This window comes from Podarcis bocagei (assembly GCF_964188305.1).
Source record: "Podarcis bocagei genome assembly, chromosome: 13".
In the NCBI taxonomy this organism is placed as follows: Eukaryota; Metazoa; Chordata; class Lepidosauria; order Squamata; family Lacertidae; genus Podarcis; species Podarcis bocagei.
This window is the reverse complement of record NC_138138.1, coordinates 3847918-3871053: the sequence shown is the minus strand read 5'-3', so window position 1 is coordinate 3871053 and position 23136 is coordinate 3847918. Positions and strand designations below refer to the sequence as shown.

Below are 23136 nucleotides of genomic sequence, written 5' to 3'. Positions count from 1 at the left end.
CCTGAATCACCAGCCATAGTTTTCTGAGTGGGACATCTCAGTATACCGGTAATTAATTCTGGACAGAAATGCAGGAGAAGCAAAGAGTAGGCTGGGGGAAGAGGGAGTGTGCAAGTTTGTGTTTCATTCATACTTCCCAAACCACGTGCCTTCCTTGTTTGAGGTTTGATTGAATTGAACATAAGAGTCTTGTGATATCCTGAAGACTAAAATATATACGATGGAACACATTTTTATGCTTTTGTTAATCAAGAGTCAGCAAGTAAAGTGACTCCCTTGATAAATTAGTTGATGCAGTACAGTATTAGCTGCTGAATCTACATTGACCCAGCAGCTTGCAGCAGGAGAATGCAAATAGGTGAAACTGTGAAGAACTTATTCATGCCTGAAGCTAGAACAGAAGCTATTTTTCTAGAAAAAGAGGTGCCAGAACTCACTATGAACACCTCCCTTGTTCTCTTATAATTGCAATGGTGCCCACCTGAGAGGTGCCAGAATCAGCAATGGCGCCCGCCCTGTGGAACGCCCTCCCATCAGATGTCAAGGAAATAAACAACTACCTGATCACAAGGACAGGCAGCCCTGTTTAGGGAAGCTTTTAATGTCTGATGTTTATCACATTATTATTATCATTATCATTATCATTATTATCATTATCATCAATTCTGTTGGGAGCCACTCAGAGTGGCTGGGGAAACCCAGCCAGATGGGTGGGCCATAAATAAATAAATTATTATTATTATTATTATTATTATTATTATTATTATTATTATTATTATTATTAAGTTCCAGCTATGTTCCCTATGTTTTTAGCTGCTCTTGTTTTTATCTGTAAGCTGCCTTAAGTCCCTGTCAGGAAAAAAATGAGGGATATATCTATATAATGCTACCAGTAATAATCCGTTCTGGATCAGGCCAAGGGCCTGTGGTGGCCAGCGAGACAGAAGCAGGCGCAAGGGCATCTTGTTTGCAGAGACCTGCTTCCACTGATCCTCAAGGAATTGCTGCTGCCCATTGGAGTGATAGAAACAGTTCTAAAGTGTGCGCCTAGAGCAAGATGGCTGCAACTGTGACCTCATTGTTAACGGTGGCTATGGCAATTGTACCAGTGACATCATGAAAGTAGACTTACCGTACAACATCTAGTTTTCTCCTTTGCTTGGTTATAGAAAAGTGTCTGATTACTCATTTATTTTTATCATTTACAATTTTAATGACTACTACATCTTTCAGTAAATGTGTTACAGTTTGTTTTGAGTAGCCTCTTGGGGAAATGGCAGTCCAATCCATTTTCTGATTCAAGTCACCTCCGGGTTCTATGGCACACTGGTTGAAAACCTAGGCCTTACACCATCATAATGGTTGCCCCATCCCCATCATTGGTAGCTAATAATGTGAAGTGGAGTGTTGAAATGCAAAATGCTATGACATCACAAACATAGCATGAGTGTATCTGTACATTTTGAATGCAGTTGCTATAAATTCTCTCAGATTTTTGTGCTTTGGGAACAGTTTAATTTCTTGTATGAACCAACTTCCACTTAAATTGAGTGTTCTAAATTACTTCCAGCATGCTTTTTTGTCATCATCGACTCCATTCTATTCTAGGAGAGACATTTATTTTGGCATTTTGGGTGACAGAGTAGTTAACAACACTCTTTTGTTTGAAATCAAACCTTATTATGTCTTCTTAGCAAGAAAATATTATAAATTACTTCCTAAACAAGCCTGCTTTTATAGTTTAGGAAGATTGCCAGAACTGTGTTTCAATATGCAAGTCTTCACATGCAGTTAGAATCGAAAACAAACCACTTCCATCTAAGCAAGTTGTAATTAACTTCTACATATATGTTCAGATCAAATTGGTGTGCGTGGTTCACTTTTACACACTCTAAAACTAGATGTTTTCAAGTGCAAAAGTAAGAACAGCCTCTGCCCCACTTGTTCCTGTATGAATACCTGTCTGGGCATGCCTCCTGTGAGCAAGTGATTCTGTTTACAGTGCGAGTGACTGAATTCTCAGCCAATCTCTCTACTGACTGCTTCATGTGCATTGAGAAATAAATAACATCATTAGTGACTACTGTGATCCTAAAGTGGGGGGAGCCAACGGTCCCCTCCAGATGTTTTGCACCACAATTCCCATCTGCTCCAGCCGATATAGATAAATGGTCAAGGATAATGGGAGTTGTAGTCCACAATATTTGACGGTGCCACACTGGCCTCCTCTGCCCTAAAGTGCCCACCGAGGCCAGGCAGTCTCCTTTCTGAGAGGGTGTCTTGAGAGTACATGAGCCATTAATCATTTATTTCCCATATTACACTGAGCAGCAGGGGCATCACGACCTGTTTTGCCGTGCCATCGCAGTGTCCTTTACCTGGGTTGCATGGCAGTGCCCACAAAGTGGCAGCAACAATGGCAGCTTCTGGCGAGATCTTGCTGCTGGCGGTGGGATGCCCCTGGGGGGCGCTGCTTATTGGGCTTTTGCCACCCAAGGCAGCTGCCTCACCCTGTCCCGTGGATGGCCCAGCCCTGCTTAGCAGTTGTCTTCTGGCACAGAGCTTGGGAATGCTAACCGAATGACTAAAACAAACTCAGATATGTAGATAGGGTGGTAAAGGTAAAGGGACCTCTGACCATTAGGTCCAGTCGTGGCCGACTCTGGGGTTGCGGTGCTCATCTCGCTTTACTGGCCAAGGGAACTGGCGTCATGTGGCCAGCATGACTAAACCGCTTCTGGCGAACCATAACAGTGCACGGAAACTTCCCACTGGAGCAGTACCTATTTATCTACTTGCACTTTGACATGCTTTCGAACTGCTAGGTTGGCAGGAGCAGGGACCGAGCAATGGGAGCTCACCCCATCACGGGGATTCGAACTATCGACCTTCTGATCAGCAAGTCCTAGACTCTGTGGTTTAACCCACAGCGCCTCCCGCATCCTTGATAGGGTGGTAGTGTAGACTTAAATATTAAATTAAAAAACCCATTAGCAATTTCTTGGTACTTCTGAAGGGACAGCAATGGGAAGAGTTAAACATTTGTACAATATCAGCCCTGGGGTGGTGGTATGTTAATCTTATTGTCCTCAGGCCAAGGAACTGGAGACTCTTAGACTATATATTGAATTCCTGAGCTGATGTTTAAAAGGAGACAGAAACATGATCTTGGTTATCAGCACAAATTTAATAGTTTATGATTTACTGTGGTAGAAATCACATCAGTATAGAGAAAAAGCACAGGTCTCTAGGCTGCTGGATGAATGCTCTGTACTTTGAATTAAGCCTGAAGTGGGTAAATTCCTCCCACATCACTATGGTGTGAACTGGATGACCCTACATGCCAGTCAAAGTCCACATTGTGCCATGCAACTGTTGCTCTTACGTTCAGGATCAGTAGTTTGTATGGCCCTCGGGGTGATGTGGATGACAGCATTGCATCCAGCTGTTTTGCTTTCATCATTGAATGCATTGCAGCTTTGGATGTTGGGGTATAGGACAGGTCCCTATCTGAGAATGTGCAGAACTCCATGTCAAAATCTTTGGAAATAAGTGCTTTTAACACAGGCTGAATTTAGTTATAATGCCAATCTATAGTTTAGAACCCAAATCATGGTCTTGGTTTCCTTAGAGTACATGAACACCATGTTTTAGAGCTATGTGTCTTTTTGTTTTCCATATTTTTGGAATAACTATGACTTGTCAGTTGAGAGAATGGCTGGTGTGTTGAATCTGGCTGTAATCAGCAAAGCTGCTCAATGACATGGATATTGGAAGCCATATTGTACAGTGGTCCCTCGGGTTGCGTACCTCTCTGGATACATAATCTTCGGCCTGTGAAAGCGGCAAACCTGGAAGTATTTTTCTGGGTTTCGCTGCTTGGGCAGAAGCCAACTTTATTATGAAATCTTCTGACCTGTCTTGAGAATAGAGTGGATCCTAAGAATACCCAAGCTACCTCTGGGTATAGAAAGCAGCTCTTTATTACAACTCTCACCTTACACTTCCTGGTATTACCTGAGTTGTATTGCCTGGATGACTATAGTAGTGAGCTTCTTAAAAAAATAATAAAACTTTGTTTCAAAGGTTTTTATTCTGCTGAATAACATTTTTTAAAAAAATTACTTGATTTTCAGATTTCCAGCTTTTATAGCATGGTAGTTCAGTGAGTGATGCATTTTTGCCTGTTTCATTGTAGGAATTACGTACCTTGACCACGCAGGCACAGCCCTCTTCCCACAGAGTTTACTAAAAGCCTTCACTGATGACCTCAATGAAAATGTTTACGGTAAGGAGAAATTAAGCAGGTGGGGTAAATCTTTGCTCCCTCTCTTTGGCATTGTTAAAGTTTCCAGAATTTAAAGCTGGGCTGAAATTTGCGACCTCTTGGCATGGTTCCATTCATTGCCAGCAAAAGTGGGGAGTATTTTTTGTAGCCTTTGCAAAGCTGGCAAAAAATCTATGGGATTGATTGATATCAATTCTGTGCACTGCCATAATCCACTAACTGTGGCTTTATAGTAATGGCCTTCACATGTATTCAACTGATGTGGGTTTCAGTTGCAAAGAAACTTCTTTTAGAATTGTAATTATTTTCACTAAATCTCTTTATAGGAAGCTGCTTGCTTGTTAACTAGTTGCTTTGGAAAACTGTTGTAAAGAGCTTCAAGGCACAGCAGTGAAATATAAAATGAATGTTATATTTAATCACATTTATAGGAGTTTTTTAAGGTAGTGCTTGACAAAAAGATGAAATGTCTTGTTTATAAGTCATGAACGTCTCTCTTGCCTCTTAGGGAACCCTCACAGCCAGAATATCAGCAGCAAATTGACAAGTGATACAATTGAACATGTCCGATACAGGTAGAGTGGTCTTCATTTTATAAACCCAATGTTGTACATATTTCATGTTTGCCTTGGGTCTTTAGTTTCGCTATAACCACTTCTTGTTGCCATTTATTTTATTGCCTCACTGCTAGAAATGCCAAGTTTCAAAGTATCATTAAGTGTGTGTGTGTGTGTGTGTGTGTGTGTGTGTCTATTACTGTATTTTAAGAAGTTGTAATTTATTGTATTTCATAGTATCATAGATTTGTAGAGTTGGAAGGGACCCCAAGGGTCATCTAGTCCAGCCCCCTGCAATGCAGGAATCTCAGCTAGAGCATCCATGACAGATGGCCATCTAATCTCTGCTTAAAAACCTCCAATTAAGTACAGACCACAACCTCACGAGGGAGAACATTCCTCTATCTAACAGCTCTTGCTGTCAGAAAGTTCTTTCTGATGTTTAGTTGGAATCTCCTTCCTTGTAACTTGAATCCATTGGTTCGTATCATAACCTCCTGAGTGGGAGAAAACAAACTTGTTCCATGAGACAGCCCTTCAGATATTTGAAGACGGCCATCATATCTCCTCTCAGTCTCCCCTTTTCCAGGCTAAACATACCCAGCTCCTTCAACTGTTCCTCATAAGGCTTGGTTTCCAGACCCTTGATCATTTTTCACCCACCTTTGCACATATTCCAGCTTGACAATATCCTTCTTAAATTGTGACATCCAGAACTGGACACAGTATTCCAGGTGTGGGCCACACCTTTATTTTAATTTTAATTTTTTTTTGTAAACTGCCCTGGAAACTTTGCTGAGGGGCAGCATGTACATATATTAAATTGTAAAAGCGGTAAATTAAGCTTACCCAAAGTGGATCACTGTTACGATAGAAATGAGTGGATATGATGTTCATTTCAAACAGCTCAGTTTCATGTATGTGTGTGATTTTAACCTCTGCTTAGATCACCTATATCTCCTCCTCCCTTTCTGGTATAAACTGAGGGCCAAACGGGGCATGAAATGACATGTACTGTAAATAGGAATGGAAGAGAATTTTGCTTGGTCTGCAGATTAAAGCAAAGTGACCTAATTTGCAGTTCCTGTACATGGATTAGAAAGCAGGTAACAATCACATTCTCTAAGTTTTACAATGCAGTTTTGGTTCAAAACCATATAAAATTGTACAAATATATATATATTAGAAGGAAATGAAGAGAAAAGCAAACAAATAGCTCAGGCGGTAGAGGGTGAGACTCTTAATCTCAGGATTGTGGGTTTCAACCCCACATTGGACTAGATGACCCTTGGGTACCTTCCAATTCTACAGTTCTAGGAGTCTATAAAATATGCATTGGGGGGTATACATACAGTTCATACGTGGGTTTGCTTTTTTGGGATGGCTTCTTTAAAAAATGAAACCTGTAGAAAATGGGACAGATGCAAAATGGATGGAACAGAAATAGGCTGATCCATCCACTCCTGTCAGTGCACCGTTTCCAAACAATTTTTGTTTTTACTTTAAAGTTCTCACCCCAACTTGCCTCTAGTTGCCAACTAGAACAATCCTTTTACCCATTCCCACATATTTTTGCTTCAAAGTTAAGTCTCCCTAAACTCAGCAGAACTTTTTTTAGGAAGCATTCTTGGAAACAGAGCCAAAACATATTAAGTAGCAAAAAAGATTGATTAACGTTGGTGCCCTATTTTCCTAGAAGTCATTGCTGGTTTTGAGATGACTCTTCTGTATTGAAATTTCCCTGGCTTTCCTCTGAAATGTTAGCAAAGTCTGTCTCAAAACAGTGTTGTAACTGGTAAAATACATGAAAATCTCATTTGACCTTTAGTACGCAGTAAGAAACATCCGATGCAGTACCTGCTTAGTATTGATTTGTCCTTTTGAAAGGTCACTAACTGGAGACTGTTCAGATGAATGAAACTAGAGCACTCTACTGTGCTCAGTGCATCTGTTTAAAAGCCCAGAGTCAAAGTTTTGATGGACTGAATTGCTTGTGCTTGTTTAGAGATCTCTTGTAGTTTGCCTAATTAATTCCCTGATCCCATATTTCAATGCAACATATTTGTGTAAACAAATCAGATGCTGCAGAGCATAAGACTGAACCGCTGTTTACAATGCAGTCTCTCTCATCTGGACTTTCACTACATTAATGACAGAATGTGGATCTGTGAGGTGCATACTAAAAGCTAGTGTAGCAACTAAGAGAACGAGCTGTGTGTTGGGAGGTTCTGGTTTGTTTGTTTAGAGATTTACACCCTGCCCTTCAACTCAATGTTTCTCAATGTGGCTTACAAGCTATAGGTAATTATGCACCCACCCACACCCCCCAAACCTCACTCACTCTTTCTCTCAGCAGTCCTTAGTCCTCTGGCTGATGGATGTGGCTACAACACACTTCCCTTCCATTCTGCATTTCCAGGGGGCAACTGGCAGTTGGAGACAAGTGTTCTTTTTGGCAGGGAGGGAGGGAGGGACTCTTTCTCTAACCAGTGGATGTGGCCAAGTTGGTCCACACCTTGTTCTTCATAGTGTTCTAATCTTATTACAACCAGCAACTCCTAATGTGAGTGCTCAAGCCCTGCCCTTTCACTTTAAGCCGGTACTTAAAGAAGCAGTGCTGTGACTTGTAGCTGGGTTGATGAGTGTTGATGAGTGTTGATGAGTGTTGATGAGTGGCTCTCAGCTGTGTGCTTTGTCAGGAGCATCCCAGGAGAAAGGGAGAAAGGCCTTTAACTTCAGTGGAAGGTCATCATCATTGCATCCCACCGACAGCTTCCTAAGGCCACTCATCGGGCTTATCTTGAGCAGTACATGGACATGTTTAGTGGCTGGGATATCCTGTGTATATTGCAAGATGTGTGATTTTTTTTTTAGAGTTTCCATTAGTAGAGATGCAGCAAAATACTGTCTGGCATATTTAAGTTAAAACAAGCGAACTTAAAAAAAGTTCCCTTTCCTTGGAAGTCCTGAACGTTCTCCTTTTGTGTAGAGCAATACAGCCATCTGGCGTGAACCAAAGCCACAACTTCATTAACTTAACACCAAATAGGTTTATAAACTGGTTGCACGTGAAACGCATTGAGATGGAATCCAACTTGGATGCTTGTCAACCAAAGCTGAGAGGGAGGGAGTGTGAGGAAGAGGCTGGTGGAAGTTGGATACGGCTGTCCTTTGCCGCTCTTCAGCAGCAGAACTTTGACTTTCCCTCTCTAGATTGAGTGCTGTTTCCCTTAGGGCTTTTAAGGAGAGCCCTTGTATTTTGAGGATCATCCCATTTCTTCACAAAGCCCAAGTCCCCCTGCTACCAGCTGCTGGGACCCAGGCAGCATATGGCTTGTCCAGCCCCACTGCCAAACCAAAGCAATGCCTGACTGCTCTGTAATCATGGGGGCATGGAGCTGAATGTAATTTCATGTCCCTGCAAGGTGAACAACCCTCTTGAAATAGCTTAGGCTGCCGGACCCTGAAATGAGGCACCATTCTACACTGCAGAGCTTTCTGAATTGTCATCTTGCATAAATGAACTTCCATGGACACTTGGCCCCCCGCAAGACATGTTCTACCAGGGAAAGTGAGCAGATTACCTGCATGCCTGGAAACTGCTGGGTATACCCACTGATGATGTTCCTTGCTTGGCAGATGCCATTTCCCCCTTTCCTTTTGCAGAAGTCATTATTGCCTAACTGCCCCCCAATTACATCCATTGGGTGTAACACTCTGGTAGCAGTGAAGGATGGGAAATCTGCCCAGCACATGTCATGCTTGCCAGACTGCTGTTTAGCTGTGTGCCTTTTTCTGATGTGATACTCTATTGCCCGGCCCAGTAGTGAAAACAACACTTTTATATAGAAATACAATAAAAAGCTCCTATGCCAGAAAGGTGTGACATGTAGCTGCAGTAATGGAAGCAATTTCTGATCAGTGCTAGAGCAAATATTCATTTTCATGTTTTTTGCCATCCACTATTTTGAATGATGTTGTGAATCAGCGTGCTCTAGTGAGTCAGGTAATGCTTTGTTGTTGTTGTTTAGTCGTTTAGTCGTGTCCGACTCTTCGTGACCCCCTGGACCAGAGCACGCCAGGCACTTCTGTCTTCCACTGCCTCCCTCATGCTGGTAGCTTCGAGAACACTGTCCCACCATCTCGTCCTCTGCCGTCCCCTTCTCCTTGTGCCCTCCATCTTTCCCACTATCAGGGTCTTTTCTAGGGAGTCTTCTCTTCTCATGAGGTGGCCAAAGTCTTGGAGCCTCAGCTTCAGGATCTGTCCTTCCAGTGAGCACTCAGGGCTGATTTCCTTCAGAATGGAGAGGCTTGATCTTCTTGCAGTCCATGGGACTCTCAAGAGTCTCCTCCAGCACCATAATTCAAAAGCATTGATTCTTCGGTGATCAGCCTTCTTTATGGTCCAGCTCTCACTTCCATAATGCTTGCTAATGTACTAAAATGCAAATATTGTTTGCTCTCCTTCCCCCTTTTAAAAAGCTAGCTGCTTTACAGAAAACATAATAATGTAAAAAAAATAAAATAAAAAATAGAGGGAGAATATACCTTTAAATACTTTGGTGGTTGTTACCATGTTGATATGAAAGATCAGGAGAACTACAAAGGGACAAGGTTTTATTGGACTTACTCCTTTGGTGCCAAAGTGGTGGCCCATATTATGGGGCAGAGCTGCCTTCCTGCCATCACAGCCCTGATCTTGCCACCACCCAATTCATCTTCACTCAGGTAAACTGCAGGAAACCTGTTACCAAACCTGGCACAAGAAACTTCCCTCCGATTAATTTCAGTGGGAAGAAAAAAGTGAAGCATAACTGCCCCTTCATCTCCAATGCTGCACATGCTGCCAAGACAGAGTGGATATGAGTGGAAACTTGGGATGTTGAAGAAATTCTCCAGATGTATAAATTTTCATTTATGAAAAATTGTATTCCATTTAAAAGGATTTCTAAACTTCTTAATATTCAAAACTCTCCAAAGAGTATATGGAAATAAAACATAAGAAAAATAAAACATACAAACATATACAAGCATAGCAATAAAACTCTACTATAAAAAAATTAAAAAAACAAAAAAACCCAAATTGAGAGTAGTTCCTAAAATTAACTTTTCCCAGCTCTGAGCAAAATTTCCCTGCAAGGTGAACAACCCTCTTGAAATAGCGTAGGCTGTCGGACCCTGCAATGCGGCACCATTCTAAGCTGCGGAGCAGGGGTAGGAAACCTAAGGCCCCCACGGGGGCCGGATCCGGCCCAATCGCCTTCTCAATCCAGCCTGCGGACAGTCTGGGAATCAGCATGTTTTTACATGAGTAGAATGTGTCCTCTTATTTAAAATGCATCTCTGGGTTATTGGTGGGGCATAGGAATTCGTTCATTTCCCCCCCCCCTTCAAAATATAGTCCCGCCCCCCACATGGTCAGAGGGATGGTGGACCCCCCCCACGGCCGAAAAAGGTTGCTGACCCCTGCTGCAGAGCTTAGACAAATCTGTACATCATTTTTTGTGTACAATAAAACAGTATTGGGGGGGGGGAGTGTTTAATGGCAACTGTACAGGTCCCGGTTGCAAAATAGTTTTGTACAGTACTTTTTCTGGGGAAACTCAAGCATACGCAGTACCAGCGCCTCCCCCCTCCATGTTGAAAGTGTGGCACTTACAGTAACCACTTAATGGTGAGTACCTGCACCATTTTTTTCCTTAGAAAAAAGCACTGCTTTTGTACTAAATAAATCAAAACGAAGTTTGCAAGGAATTGATCTGAACTAGAGTAATTTAAAAGGAGAAAGAGTGAGAACAATTAACAGCTCTATGTAAAAATGAAGTTCTTTGGGCTTCAGAGAGATAATTGCAATATAAAAATAGCATGTCTGAATTTCTGCAGAGTAAGCTGGAACACTGCTGACTGCCAGCCCCCAACCTCCTGACTGTTCTATCTATGGCTCTGCCCGTTAAGGAAATGGAGTGGCAGGATGCATGGGTTCACATCACCAGTTACTCTCCATCCACTGCGCTTCCACTGCTAATTTTTGAAGCCACATTCACACATCCTTTTCCTGTCAGTCCTGTAGTTTCTTGGAAAATACTTGATGCGTTTTCACCCCTCAAATCAACTTCAGTCGGATTAGAAAACTGGTTGTGGTTTGCTTTAAAAAAGTATTTGGGTTGCAACCAGATCTGTCTGTGGAAAGGGGTGAGTGGGAGCTGACTTTACTGTCCGTCCTCATTTTGGCGTCGCTCCCCCACAAAAAAATGCTCATATAGGGGGGTGGAAAGAGCCTGGCAGCAGCCAAGGTTGGCTCATTCTGGGACCTCTGTGGCCTCTTTGTGGAGCCTGGAAAGTACCCTCAAACTCCCACCTCCACTGCTCTCACCACTCATACAGTCCAGCAGAACAAGCAGGACAAGACCTGAAGAGCACAATTGCCACTCTGAGTCACATGCCTTAGTTTAGAATCATAAAACTGTAGAGCTGGAAGAGACCCTGACGATCATCTAGTCATTCTAGTGCAATGCTGGAATATGCAGCTGGCCCATATGGCCAACTGAGCTAAATAAACTGATGCACATGAAAGAGGTATGATACTATCAACAGGGTGTTGTCGTGAAATGAAAGGGGATCTGTTCTGTTTTGAGCGATGGCCTCAGCAGTAGGGAGTCTTACTGATATTTTGAATCTGCAGTCAGAGGGGACCCTTTGCAGAGTAACTCCCTCTGCCCCTTCTGGCTCTCCATGTGGGATAAGCCTCATATACATAAGCCAATGTGGGCAATGCTTTTCTAAATCTCCACAAAGTGTGATAGTGTAAAACTGGAAGAGTATTTTCTGATTTGGGCCAGTTAAGCTGCACAGTGTTTGCACAGCAGGATCCTTTCAGGTGGCTAATGTGCTGCGTGTCAGAACAATCCCCATTGTAATTATGATAACAAAAACCTTCTCATTATTTGCTCCATTAATCAGTTGTAGAGGAATGAGGCATAAATAAGCTTCCACTGAACTAACCATATTTCTTGATTCCTCCATCTAGAAATGTTGTAACAGAGATATCTTTGATCCAAGCAAAAATGGAAGGGTTGAATTGATGCTTAGGTCTAATTCCTGTGGTTGGGTCTTATCACACCTTATGTTAAATGTCCGCCCTGCAGTCGTAAGTGGCAGGGTGGATCGGGAGCTGTTTGGGTTTGAGTCCCAGGTGCTCCCTCTCTCGCTTTTCTTTTCCCTCCCCCAAGCATGAAAAACAGGTGTGTGCTGAGGCTTAAACTCTTGTTTGCAGTTTCCTAGCCTTGTGCCCTATGAGTGTGCCACTGTGATTGTGCAAGTGTTGATAGTGTGGTCTCTGTGTGTGTTGTGTGCATATTGGGATACAAGTTATATGGCAGGGAAGTGACCAGATGAGTGAAACGTAAGTCTGGCTCCTTCCCTGATGGATGGCTGTGATGTAGGTGCAAGTCACACTGCAGTACGTGTCCTTCATTTCTATGTTAGCTTTTAATTTTCTTTTTTGGCATTTCAGACAACTCCAAACAACTTGAAACAATAAAAGTTACATTCAGTTAGACACATAATTTCTTATACTTGTCTAAACATAAGGCATAATATCTTAGATTACAAAGATCTTGATCCTGAGCTAACAATCAAAGCTGTGACTCTATCCAAACAGCTTCCATTTGCCTGAGGCAGTTTACAGGAGACAGAGAATTAATATCTCCATTCTCTTCAGTAGCTTGAAAACAAAGAGCTCTCACACAAGATGCCTACAGATTAGCATATGCATAGACCTGTCATGCAATCCTTTTCATGTGATTTAAACACCTTATGCCTGAGCCAAAAAGATACAGCCCTACTTAATAATTAACCTGTTAGGTTTTCTTCAGCTTCAATGGAAATTTCCAGTCATGCTTTACCAGTACAATACGGGGGCATTATATCTTTATTTTCCATTCCAATGTACATTAAATAATTATGCTTAATAGAGCCTGATGATGTTGCCAGCTAGCCACACAGGAAGCTTTTGGGGGGAATCTCCCTTGCTTGCTCATGGGCACGCTGAGCTGCCACCGCCACCAAAAACAGTAAGTGGCCTTTTTCACAGCAGATGGCATCATTTCCGCCCCCCCCCCCCAGTCTGCTTCAGAAATACCATATAAGTTCTTTCCCATGTAACTTTCACACAGCAACGTGCTCTGTTCTCTGCATGCAGGTGCTTGACAACATTGCAGTTGTCAATACAGTATATGAACTTGAAATTGGATGCTTAATTTATAGTTTAGGAACAAAACAATTTTATTCTTCTTGTGTTTTTATTTTTATTTTTTTAAAAAAAGATATTTATTAAAGTTTTTAAAATATAACAATGAAAATGAAAAATAAAAAGAAAAAAATACAACATAAAAACAGTTAAAAAACAAATAATTTCCCATAACATATCTTCCTTGCACTTATTTCCCCAGACCTCCTCATACCTCCCTTCTTTGTATTCCACTTCAATTTGTTAGTTCAGCAAATCCTTACCATTAAGCTTTTACCCATTTGTAAACCTTTTTTTTCGTATCTCCTAAAGCATTACAGCTGGAAACCCCTTAGTTTCTATCCAACATCCTTCTAACATTCATTAATTTTACAATATTTCTGTGAATAGTCTTTAAATTTCTTCCAGTCTTCTTTCACCATCTCTTCTCCCTGGTCTCGGATTCTGCCAGTCATTTCTGCCAATTCCATGTAGTCGATCACCTTCATCTGCCATTCTTCCAGAGTGGGTAAATCTTGTGTCTTCCAATACTTTGCAATGAGTATTCTTGCTGCTGTTGTGGCATACATAAAAAAAGTTCTGTCCTTCTTTGGCACCAATTGGCCGACTATGCCCAGGAGAAAGGCCTCTGGTTTCTTCAGGAAGGTATATTTAAATACCTTTTTCAGTTCATTATATATCATTTCCCAGAAAGCCTTAATCTTTGGGCACGTCCACCAAAGGTGAAAAAAAGTACCTTCAACTTCTTTACATTTCCAACATTTGTTATCGGGCAAATGATAGATTTTTGCAAGCTTGACTTGGGTCATGTACCACCTGTAAATCATTTTCATAATATTCTCTTCTTGTGCTTTTATGACAGTGCTCTGTGTTCCTGATCAAAGGGTGTTAGATTTTACAAGTTTACCCTGTCTCCTCAAACTCCTATGCTGGCATTTGTAAGACTCCCCCCCCCCCTTTCTCATCCAGTTTGGAGATTTGTCTAGTGGACTTGGGATCAGAATGCCTTTGTATTTAATTGCTATGTAGTGACATGGTCTTAGTCTATGTCCTCTGGCACCTTCTCCAGCATTAGATCAAACTACCCATTTGGGTTGCTGAACTGTTTTCTTTCCTGCAGCAGTGTCACCCCAGGTCAAAGAGATTTTGCAGTGCATTGAAAGTCAACCTCCTATTTGATAGGGGAAATTAAATGTATGTATTCCCCACAGGCAATGATGATGCCATTGGGCAACTTTGTAAAAACCACTGCTTGGTGCATTGAATTAGCAAGGTTGCCAGGACACAAGAAAAATATTATAGTAGTATAAAATAGTGGAGGGAAAAGACATTTTCCATGACGCTGTGTTCTCTGTGTTCTTCTCTTTTTTCAGGATACTGCAGCACTTCAATACATCTGTAGAAGACTACACAGTCATCTTCACTTCAGGCAGCACAGCGGCACTCAAACTTGTTGCAGAGGCCTTCCCTTGGGTTCCCGAAACAGCAGAGGATCCTGGCAGCCACTTTTGCTACCTCACTGATAACCACACATCTGTGGTGGGCATGAGAGCAATCGCTGATGCAATGAATGTATTGTCAGTTCCAGTGAAACCAAAGGATCTACTGTCGGGGACAGATGACTTGGTGGCTGGAGGGAACAGCTGCAAAACACCTCACTTGTTCTGCTATCCTGCTCAGAGCAATTTTTCAGGGACTAGATATCCTCTTGCATGGATAGAACAGATAAAATCTGGGCAGCTCCGCCCCATCGAGGTCCAAGGGAAGTGGAGTGTGCTCTTGGATGCGGCATCTTACGTCAGCACTTCTCCGTTAGACTTAAGCCTTCATCAAGCAGACTTTGTGCCTCTGTCATTCTATAAGATGTTCGGATTCCCCACTGGTCTAGGCGCACTGCTGGTGAAGAATGGAGCTGCTGCTTGCCTGAGGAAAGTCTATTTTGGAGGGGGAACTGCAGCTGCCTACCTTGCAGGAGAGGATTTCTACTTACCTAAAAAATCAGTGGCTGAGAGGTAAAACACAATCTCCTTAATAAAACTCCTGTTACCTAGGTTCTAGAATAATGTTCCATCAGACCTGAGGCACTGAGGGAACCATACAGGTCCTGTGTCTTGATGCTGGGGATTGTTCTATCTGAAATTTACTTTGAAAATATACTTTTAATAAGTGGTGGTGCAGCTTCACATGGGGTTTATGTTGAGTCACACTAAATGCCAAGGAATTAAAAATGCACTGAAAAATATATTAAGCCTTCCAAATCCACACCAACTAAATCTCAAAAGTGTGTGACTACGTGTTCCATTTAGACATCCAAATTCCAGCTTATGCAAAGTTACTAGTAGCAAAAAGGCAATTTAAGATGTTCAGTATCAATCATGTTTCACTTGAGATGCTTCCGGTCCCACCCCACCCACCCCTGGCACTTAAATTATTAAGCATTTTTAGTGTGTTTTCTTAATTTGCTGGGTCCTTCTGTGATGTTGCATTTAACTAATGAGATATAAAAGAGCACTCCCAGTGATAATTATCTGTTTCAATAAGTGATCTGGTTCACTTCTACATAATATGAGTCCGTATTAGACTTGTTAACTTAAATCAGAAATAAAAATACTTCAATTAGAAATATTGTGCTGCAGGATTCTGATAGCCATTCTGAAATTTCCCATACTTTAAATAAATGTGCTTACAGTCACAAAATTTCAACTAGGGCTGATCTGAAGTCTAGCTTGGCCAAATTATCAGAGGTTTTAGGGACAGTGGTGGCACTTGATTGAGTGGGAGGTAGCAAGGGGTCATAGAATATGGGACAGGCTCTACCCCTCCCCAACCCCTGTCAACAGCGCTGTGTCATCACGTAACATCATTTCCTGGAATATTTGAAACTGTAAATTCACTGAGTACCCTCTCATCTGAAATACTTTCCTCCTGCCTCTGCCCCAAATAATTGGAAAAGGGTTCTAGGAAGGCAGATGGGAGGTGGTTTTGCCAAACTGTGGGAAACAGTGTATTAAGGTAGCTGTGTAAGCTGAAGTCTGTCTTTAAACCCAACTAACTGCTAGCTCTTTGTCTCATTGTTTTTTTAAAAAAGGGTACTGCATTTTTCCATAAGAGGAAAAGGTCAGGGAATATACACAGTAGCTTTTTTCAGTGAATAAGGTTTTGCTCTTGTGATATTTCAGGTGTATAGCATACTAGCATAATATTGTACAGGGGAGTCTGATGGCATCAGCTACTGTTTGGTGGTTGATGCCCTCTTGGTAGATGGGTCTGTCTGGACTGCAGTGGATGGTATAGTTACAGACGTAAAGGTCAGAGGGGGCACTGACATCTGATACTACCAGTTGCATAATCTGTTCTGTAGAACCTTCCTACCTCATACTGTAAGGATAAAACAAGCAGTCTTTCAATATTGCTCTGGATTCCTTGGATGAAAGGAAGGATATAAAGTAAATACACTTATTGATTGAGGTGTTCATTCCTGGTTGTTTTCTGTGCCATCAGTCTAGGAGGCTGATCATTTTGTTTCTTTAAGTAAGTACGTTTTTTGAGAGTAAATGTGCTTCTCAGTTTGTTGCAGCATTATTCTTCCTAACCAGAGGCAAAATGACCATGTTTTGGTGCCAATCATCTTATCAGATCTGCTTTTCATTGCTTGATACAAGTATATGAAAATATGGGTATGCATCCTATGTAAGAGTTGTAAGTGTCATAAAACTACCTCCAGAAATGGGAGCTTGAATTATCTAGAAATGTGTTTTTTGGGATCCAGAAATAAAGAGGTGAAAGGATGTTAGGCCTGCTTGGGTCACAGGCATTTGTGCTGCAATAAATTAACTAGGGGCTTGTCCACTTATTTATTCAATTTATTTCTGCTTGTCCCATGCTTTCTAGGCACAGGTCCAAGTGGTGTTGCCTTTGCCCAGCCACTTGCCCTTAGAAAACCTGCTCTTTAGCACTAAATCGGAACAAGCAGCAATCTGTGGAAAACCTGATTGCCATTTGTTCCAATTCAGTGCTAAACTGCAGGTTTTCCCAGGGGAAAGTACTGGGCCAAACGGACATGTGGACAAGCCCTGGTTGAAAATGAGGAGGCATCTGATGTGCCTCTGTGAGTGTCACAGATCTGGAAGTACCTCTTTCCATTCTATCTCCTCTAGGGTTTGTTAATTCTTCTGTGCCTTTGCATTTGAAAGTTGTTGCAGAGACACAGCAGTATTGCTCGCCTTCGCAAGATGATTCCTGTTGATGTCTGTGAAGTTCAGTATTTGGGGCTTCCCTGTTTTGCATTCAGTACAAAGGGCAGCCAACTGTTCACCCCGCCCTCCCTCCCACCCTCCCTGCCCTCCCGCCCACCCTTAGTACCATCACGACCTTTTTCTGATTGTTTGTACAATATATTGATGTGTCAGTGTGCCCCTCAGTCCTGTGTTTAGGTCAACTGGATAATCTTAGTTAATTATAAACCCTTGCTCTACTACGAAAACCAATATTGGTGACATTCAGACAAAAGCTGCAATCCTGTGCTTACATCAGGCTTCCTCAGCCTTGGCCCTCCAGATGTTTTTGGCCTACAACTCTCATGATCCCTAGCTAGCAGGACCAGTGATCAGGGATGATGGGAATTGTAGTCTCAAAACGTCTGGAGGGCTGAGGTTGAGGAAGCCTGGCTTAGATATTCAGGCTCGGTTCCATTGAGTTCAATACTTCTTTGTGTACAGAAGGCAGCACAGAATTTACAGCCAGGATTGCTTATGAATTCCAAAGCCCACCCAAAATATAACCTCGTTACCTGCTCTTAGGAAAGGGTCAATGTATGGAAAGGGACAATGAGATTCAGGACCTTTTCTTTTGGGGGTCCCTGACTTTGGAAACTTTCCCTAGGGAGGCCTTCTAGCTGTTAAAAAGAACCTTCTAAACAGGAATGTCTTAACGTATCTGAAGAGCTGTCACATGGCAGGTAGAGCACGTTTGTTTTCGCCTGCTGTGGAGGGAAGGACCTGTACCAATGGATTCAAGTTACAAGAAAGGAGATTCCGACTAAACATCAGAAAGAGTTTTCTGACAGTAAGAGCTGTTCAACAGTGGAACGGATCCCCTGGAAAGTGGTGGACACTTTTTCCTTGGAGGTTTTTAAGCAGAGATTGAATGGTCATCTGTCATGTATGGTTTAGTTGCAGGGGTTGGACCAGATGATTCTCAAGGTCCCTTCCAATTTTGCAATTCTGTGATTCTATGATTTCTGGCAGGGTAGGAAGAGGGAGCATGGTTACTGCGCTCCATATTTAGTTTGGGTTTTAGAATCTTCTGTGTTAGAATAATTCTCCATTGTGTTTATTGAAAGAGTGGTTACACCTCTTTAAGCCAAATAGGCTGCTTAAAAGGGGAATTGTTTTTTATAATGCCCTCCTGGTGGGAGAGCAAGACAGACTCTTCCCACCCACCGGATGTGCATATTCTTTGAGACATGCATATAAAGCCATAGCATTTGAATAGGGTGCCAGGGCATAAAATGCAAAACACATAGGCATACAAATCAGGAATGAGTTGTAGAATCCATGAATCCATTGAACAGTGAGTTTTGGGCCTGTGAGCACTCGGGGTTTTTGCCTTTTCAAATTTTATTCTCACACATGGAGAATTTAACATACACACTGTATTTCCCATCATTTTCTGGGGAAAATACCAGGCTTCATTCAATCATTACTGAAGACACCATCAAACAGAATGATTATTTGTGGTCCTTGTTAACTATCTAAAGAACTGTGATGTTCTTAAGAGAAGAAATTAAGTTCCTGAGCACAATTTCTTGAAATACACATGACTACGGAGCATGGTACATTGTTCTCTCTGACAGTAAAATGGAGTAGACTGAGAGATTGCCTCACAATGCTGGTGCCTTACACATGTGACCTAATGCATTCTCAGCATTGCTACTTGTGCCACATTTGTCACCAGTGTGTGGCACTTAGAGATATTATGCAGAGAATGTTAATAGATATATTTTTTTTCTCCCAGAACGGTTTGCCCAACAGTCCAGCTTGGCATTGTCCCCTGTGAATGTTGCAAGCAAGGGCTTTTAGATGATGGTGTCAGAGTGACCTAGAGCTGTAACACAGGACGTTCTGAGTGAATGTGCAATATATGCTTAGTGTAAGATAAGAAATTACATGTCAGACAAGGATGTGATGATCCTTTGGTTCATGACATGGTTCATGACACGTGAGTGCTGTAGACCCTAGTTTCCACACCATAAACCTCCAGTACTTTGCCTCTTTGGCACATGTACACTTTTGTAAATATGTACACTCCTATGTTTAGGAATTGGTACATTGTTTAGAACCTGAGACTATGTCTGGGATGGTTCTATGTGTTTACTGGATAAATGTGTGGAAACTGGAAGAGCTCTTAAAATATATGTTAATTTTTTTATTGTTGGATAATCTAACCTGGAATGCTTCCTAGTGTAAGTATTTACATTTGACTGTGGATTATGGCCACACAAAATGATACAGGACGCTTAGGAAATGAATTGATGTGTGCATTCCATCACCCATTCTCTGCATTGAAATGATTGTGGCAGAGGATACGGAGACCTCCTTTGAGAACTTTCGAGACTCTGAGAGTGATGGATTGTTACTTTTATTTGCAGATACATTGTTTATTAATTAATTGTTTACCGGGCAACATTTGGATTGTTTTTCTTACCAATAGTGGCAATGTTTCACCCAAAGCAACTAATTTTTTAAATTCATGGGGTGTGAGGTATGTTATGCTCCTTTTTTCAAATGAATCTTCCCCAGATGGGGAAAAAATGATAGTTTTTAATGGTTTTGAATCAAGATCTCCATTCACATGGCAGGAATTGAAATGTATTTGGGAGCTATTACAGCATATTTAATAAATTACATTCTAAAAAAGATGTGGAGGTAAGAAGTGACAAGGAAGGCTGTGTTCTAAAATCTTGTAATAAGGAAAGAGTTTATATGTTTATCTTAGTATGACTTTGTGGAGCAGAATATGTTGGTAAAATAAATCACTTTAGCAGCTTGCCTTAAATCCATTTACAATGAAAATTGGAGCAAAAATCACTGGAGAAACTTTTTTTATTATGCTGCAGAGTTCTCAGGAACAAGACTAATTCCAACACAGGCATTTTTGATTAGGAAACTGAAGCGATGCAATTTCCCCCTTCTAGTAGGTATGAAAAGCCTGTTTGAAGAATATATTGCTACTCAGAACATTTCTGGACTATTCTTGTTTCCCTCCCTCTGCCCACTTAAAATATTGCTTCCCTTACTTTGTATACAAGGTGTTATTGAAATGGCTGGAGGTGTATTTTGTGATGCTAATATAGCTGCCCTTCTGCATTGTCTGTGTCTCCTTAGAATGTGAAATCTTTGGCTTTATGAGGTAGAGGGGAAAGAGCTGTTATTGAAATCCCCTTTCAGCCAGTGGCATCCGGTGAAATTTTTCATAGGGGAACAGTTAGGGTTGTAGAGTTGAGGACCCCAAGGAATCTCCACTCAAGCATCCCTGGCAGATGCCTGAAAACCTTCCGTCTCCCAAGGAAGTCCATTCCCCAGCCGGTCAGTCTGCCCATTCCTAGCACCTTGCAAAAATAAAAATAAAAATGGCTTTGCTTTGTTTTTTTCAAAAACACAACCCCAGGTGGATTCTACCCTCCCACTAAAAAAAAACATTTTAAACAACCCTGCTTTCTTCATCATCTCCCTTTCTATGATTGTGTTGTTAGCTGTTGAATGTTGCTGCTGTTCTTTCAGGTTCTGGCAGATTGGGGCTAGGTCAGGGGTCAGCAAACTTTTGCAGTATCCCTCAGACCTTGTGGGTGGCCGGACTGTATTTTGAAAAAAAATAATGAACAAATTCCTATGCCCCACAAATAACCTAGAGGTGCATTTTAAATAAAAGCATACATTCTACTCATGTAAAAACACGCTGATTCCCAGACCGCCTGTGGGCTGGACTGAGAAGGCAATTGGGCCGCATCCAGCCCCCGGGCCTTAGGTTGCCTACCCCTGGGCTAGGTGGTTGTTTTATTAAAACACCATGCTTTCAAAAGACACACACAAACATGGAGGCTGAAGGTGAGGAGGGAGGAAGTGAGATTTGAAGGTTCCAGGGTTCTTGTCTTCCACTCCCACCCCATAGGCTTTCTGACTGCTCTTCCTTTAAAATGAAGGGGAAGGGGCTGCAGTTCTGCTCTTCCTGCTCTTGCAGGTGTATTGCTGTGCAGGGTCATGCAGTTTTGCAGCCTTTGCGGAGGTAATCAGAGAGACAGACAGACAAACACAGAGATGTGCATACACACTTGGTCGTAGCCAGGATTTTTGTTAGGGGGACAGGCCTTTTGTTGGGGGGGGGGGCAGAACCTCAGCTATGTATTTTAATTGATTTTTATTGATTTTGGGGCTTCCTGCTTCCCTGGCTATGCCCATGCATGCACACACACACACACACACACACACACACGGAGCTGGGAGCATTAAGGGGGCTAGGCTAGTCCCACTAGTTGATGGACTGCACACCGTTGCTTTCAGCCCTTAAAGTTCACTGTATTTCTATGGACAAATGTCACAAGATGTTATGCATTTATTTACATACAATCTTCTGCCAAACTACCCATTTTTTATATACTAAAACAAACAAATGCAGATTTTTCTCAGGCAGATCTTTGGAATTTACTGACATAGACTTTTTTTCTTCCGACTTACCTCAGGGCAGCCCTTGAGCCGATATAAGAGGAGTAACCCTCGCGATTCTCCCAAGGCTAATTGATGGCCTCATAGAACTGTGCTGAAGTTCAATATATGAACTTCAATATATGAAGTTGAATATAAATTCAATTGCTAGTTAAGAAGTTGGATTCAGTAATTGAGTGATGCTTAAGCTTGATTCAGTGTCAGGACAGTAAACTTGATCAGACACTCCCAGGGATTACCCCAGCCTAAAACATGTGTGCTAAAGCAGACTCTGTGTTAACGTGGAAAGAGGGAAGGAGAAAATGAAGTTCATTTTAATTTGCTGTACTCTGGAAAGTGCTGCCTCCCTTCACATCTAGTTGGAACAATTTAGTAACTTTTTCCCATTTCATCCTTTTGCTTTCTCTGCATGCCTAAATTAGTTAATTATCATATTTCACTAAACAATGACATCGATTCAAGCACTTTCTACTGGGTTTTGGAAACTTCTCCCTGTGTTTTTAGCCTGAAGCTGTTTTTCTGTGAAATAATCTGCATATAGTTAGCTTTCAAGATGTTCAGCAGGACATCTTAAGAAGACTTAGTTGCTGAGTAACTGTCACACAGAAGTGGGTCTTAGTATTATGTTCCAAATTACATTTCAGGCAGTGTGACAAATAGCATCATAATAACTTTGAGTCAGTTGTCATTAATTATAACTGAAATGTAATCACAGCTGGGATTTTGCCTAGTAATTGCAAGCTATAAAGGCAAACATTAATATGTACAGGGGAAAACATACTTTCATAAACTTAGGTAAATCAAGGCAATATATCTGCATGACCTGAAAAATCCTAACAGGCTGAGGTTAAGATAGGAAAATATTTGGAACAGTTTCAAATGTTTACAAATTTTACTGCATTGAATGCAAGATTGTCTGTGTGTCTTTTGTGTCATCCAGCTGCCAGTGCTCAGCCTTGGAAGTAGTCAGGAAAGGACAGCCAAGAAGTAGAGAGAAAATATTTAATCCCATATAGCAGAGCTAGTTTCTTTCCAAGTGAGCTTTAAGGTTCTGATATTGACCTTTGAAGCCCTGTGTGACCTGGGGCACATTAGAGTGAGTGCCTGTTTTTCATTACTGAGGTAGAGAAACGTTTCCAGCCCAAGGGCTCACTGGCTCATAGGCCGCTTGCCAGTGTTGGGCAGGACCAGTGGCGCCAACCACAGGGTGTGGAAAGGGCTTCAGCCCCCTCATTATTTGTGGGTAGGGGGCTGAGCCCCCTCACTTTTGAGGGGGCCACTACCTTGTGTAGCCTGCTGCTGCCAGGCGGGTGTGAAGATCGC

At 41.8% G+C, this 23136-nt stretch overlaps 1 protein-coding gene across 1 annotated transcript in view; it reads left to right on the top strand.

Moving 5' to 3' along the window:
* MOCOS (molybdenum cofactor sulfurase) overlaps positions 1–23136 on the top strand; it is an 88351-nt gene that overhangs the window by 5754 nt on the left and 59461 nt on the right. Inside the window, exons 2-4 of the mRNA XM_081168509.1 lie at positions 4199–4288; positions 4797–4863; positions 14467–15105. Of these exons, the coding sequence (XP_081024635.1) occupies positions 4199–4288; positions 4797–4863; positions 14467–15105 (796 nt within the window). The remainder of the gene's footprint in view (positions 1–4198; positions 4289–4796; positions 4864–14466; positions 15106–23136) is intronic.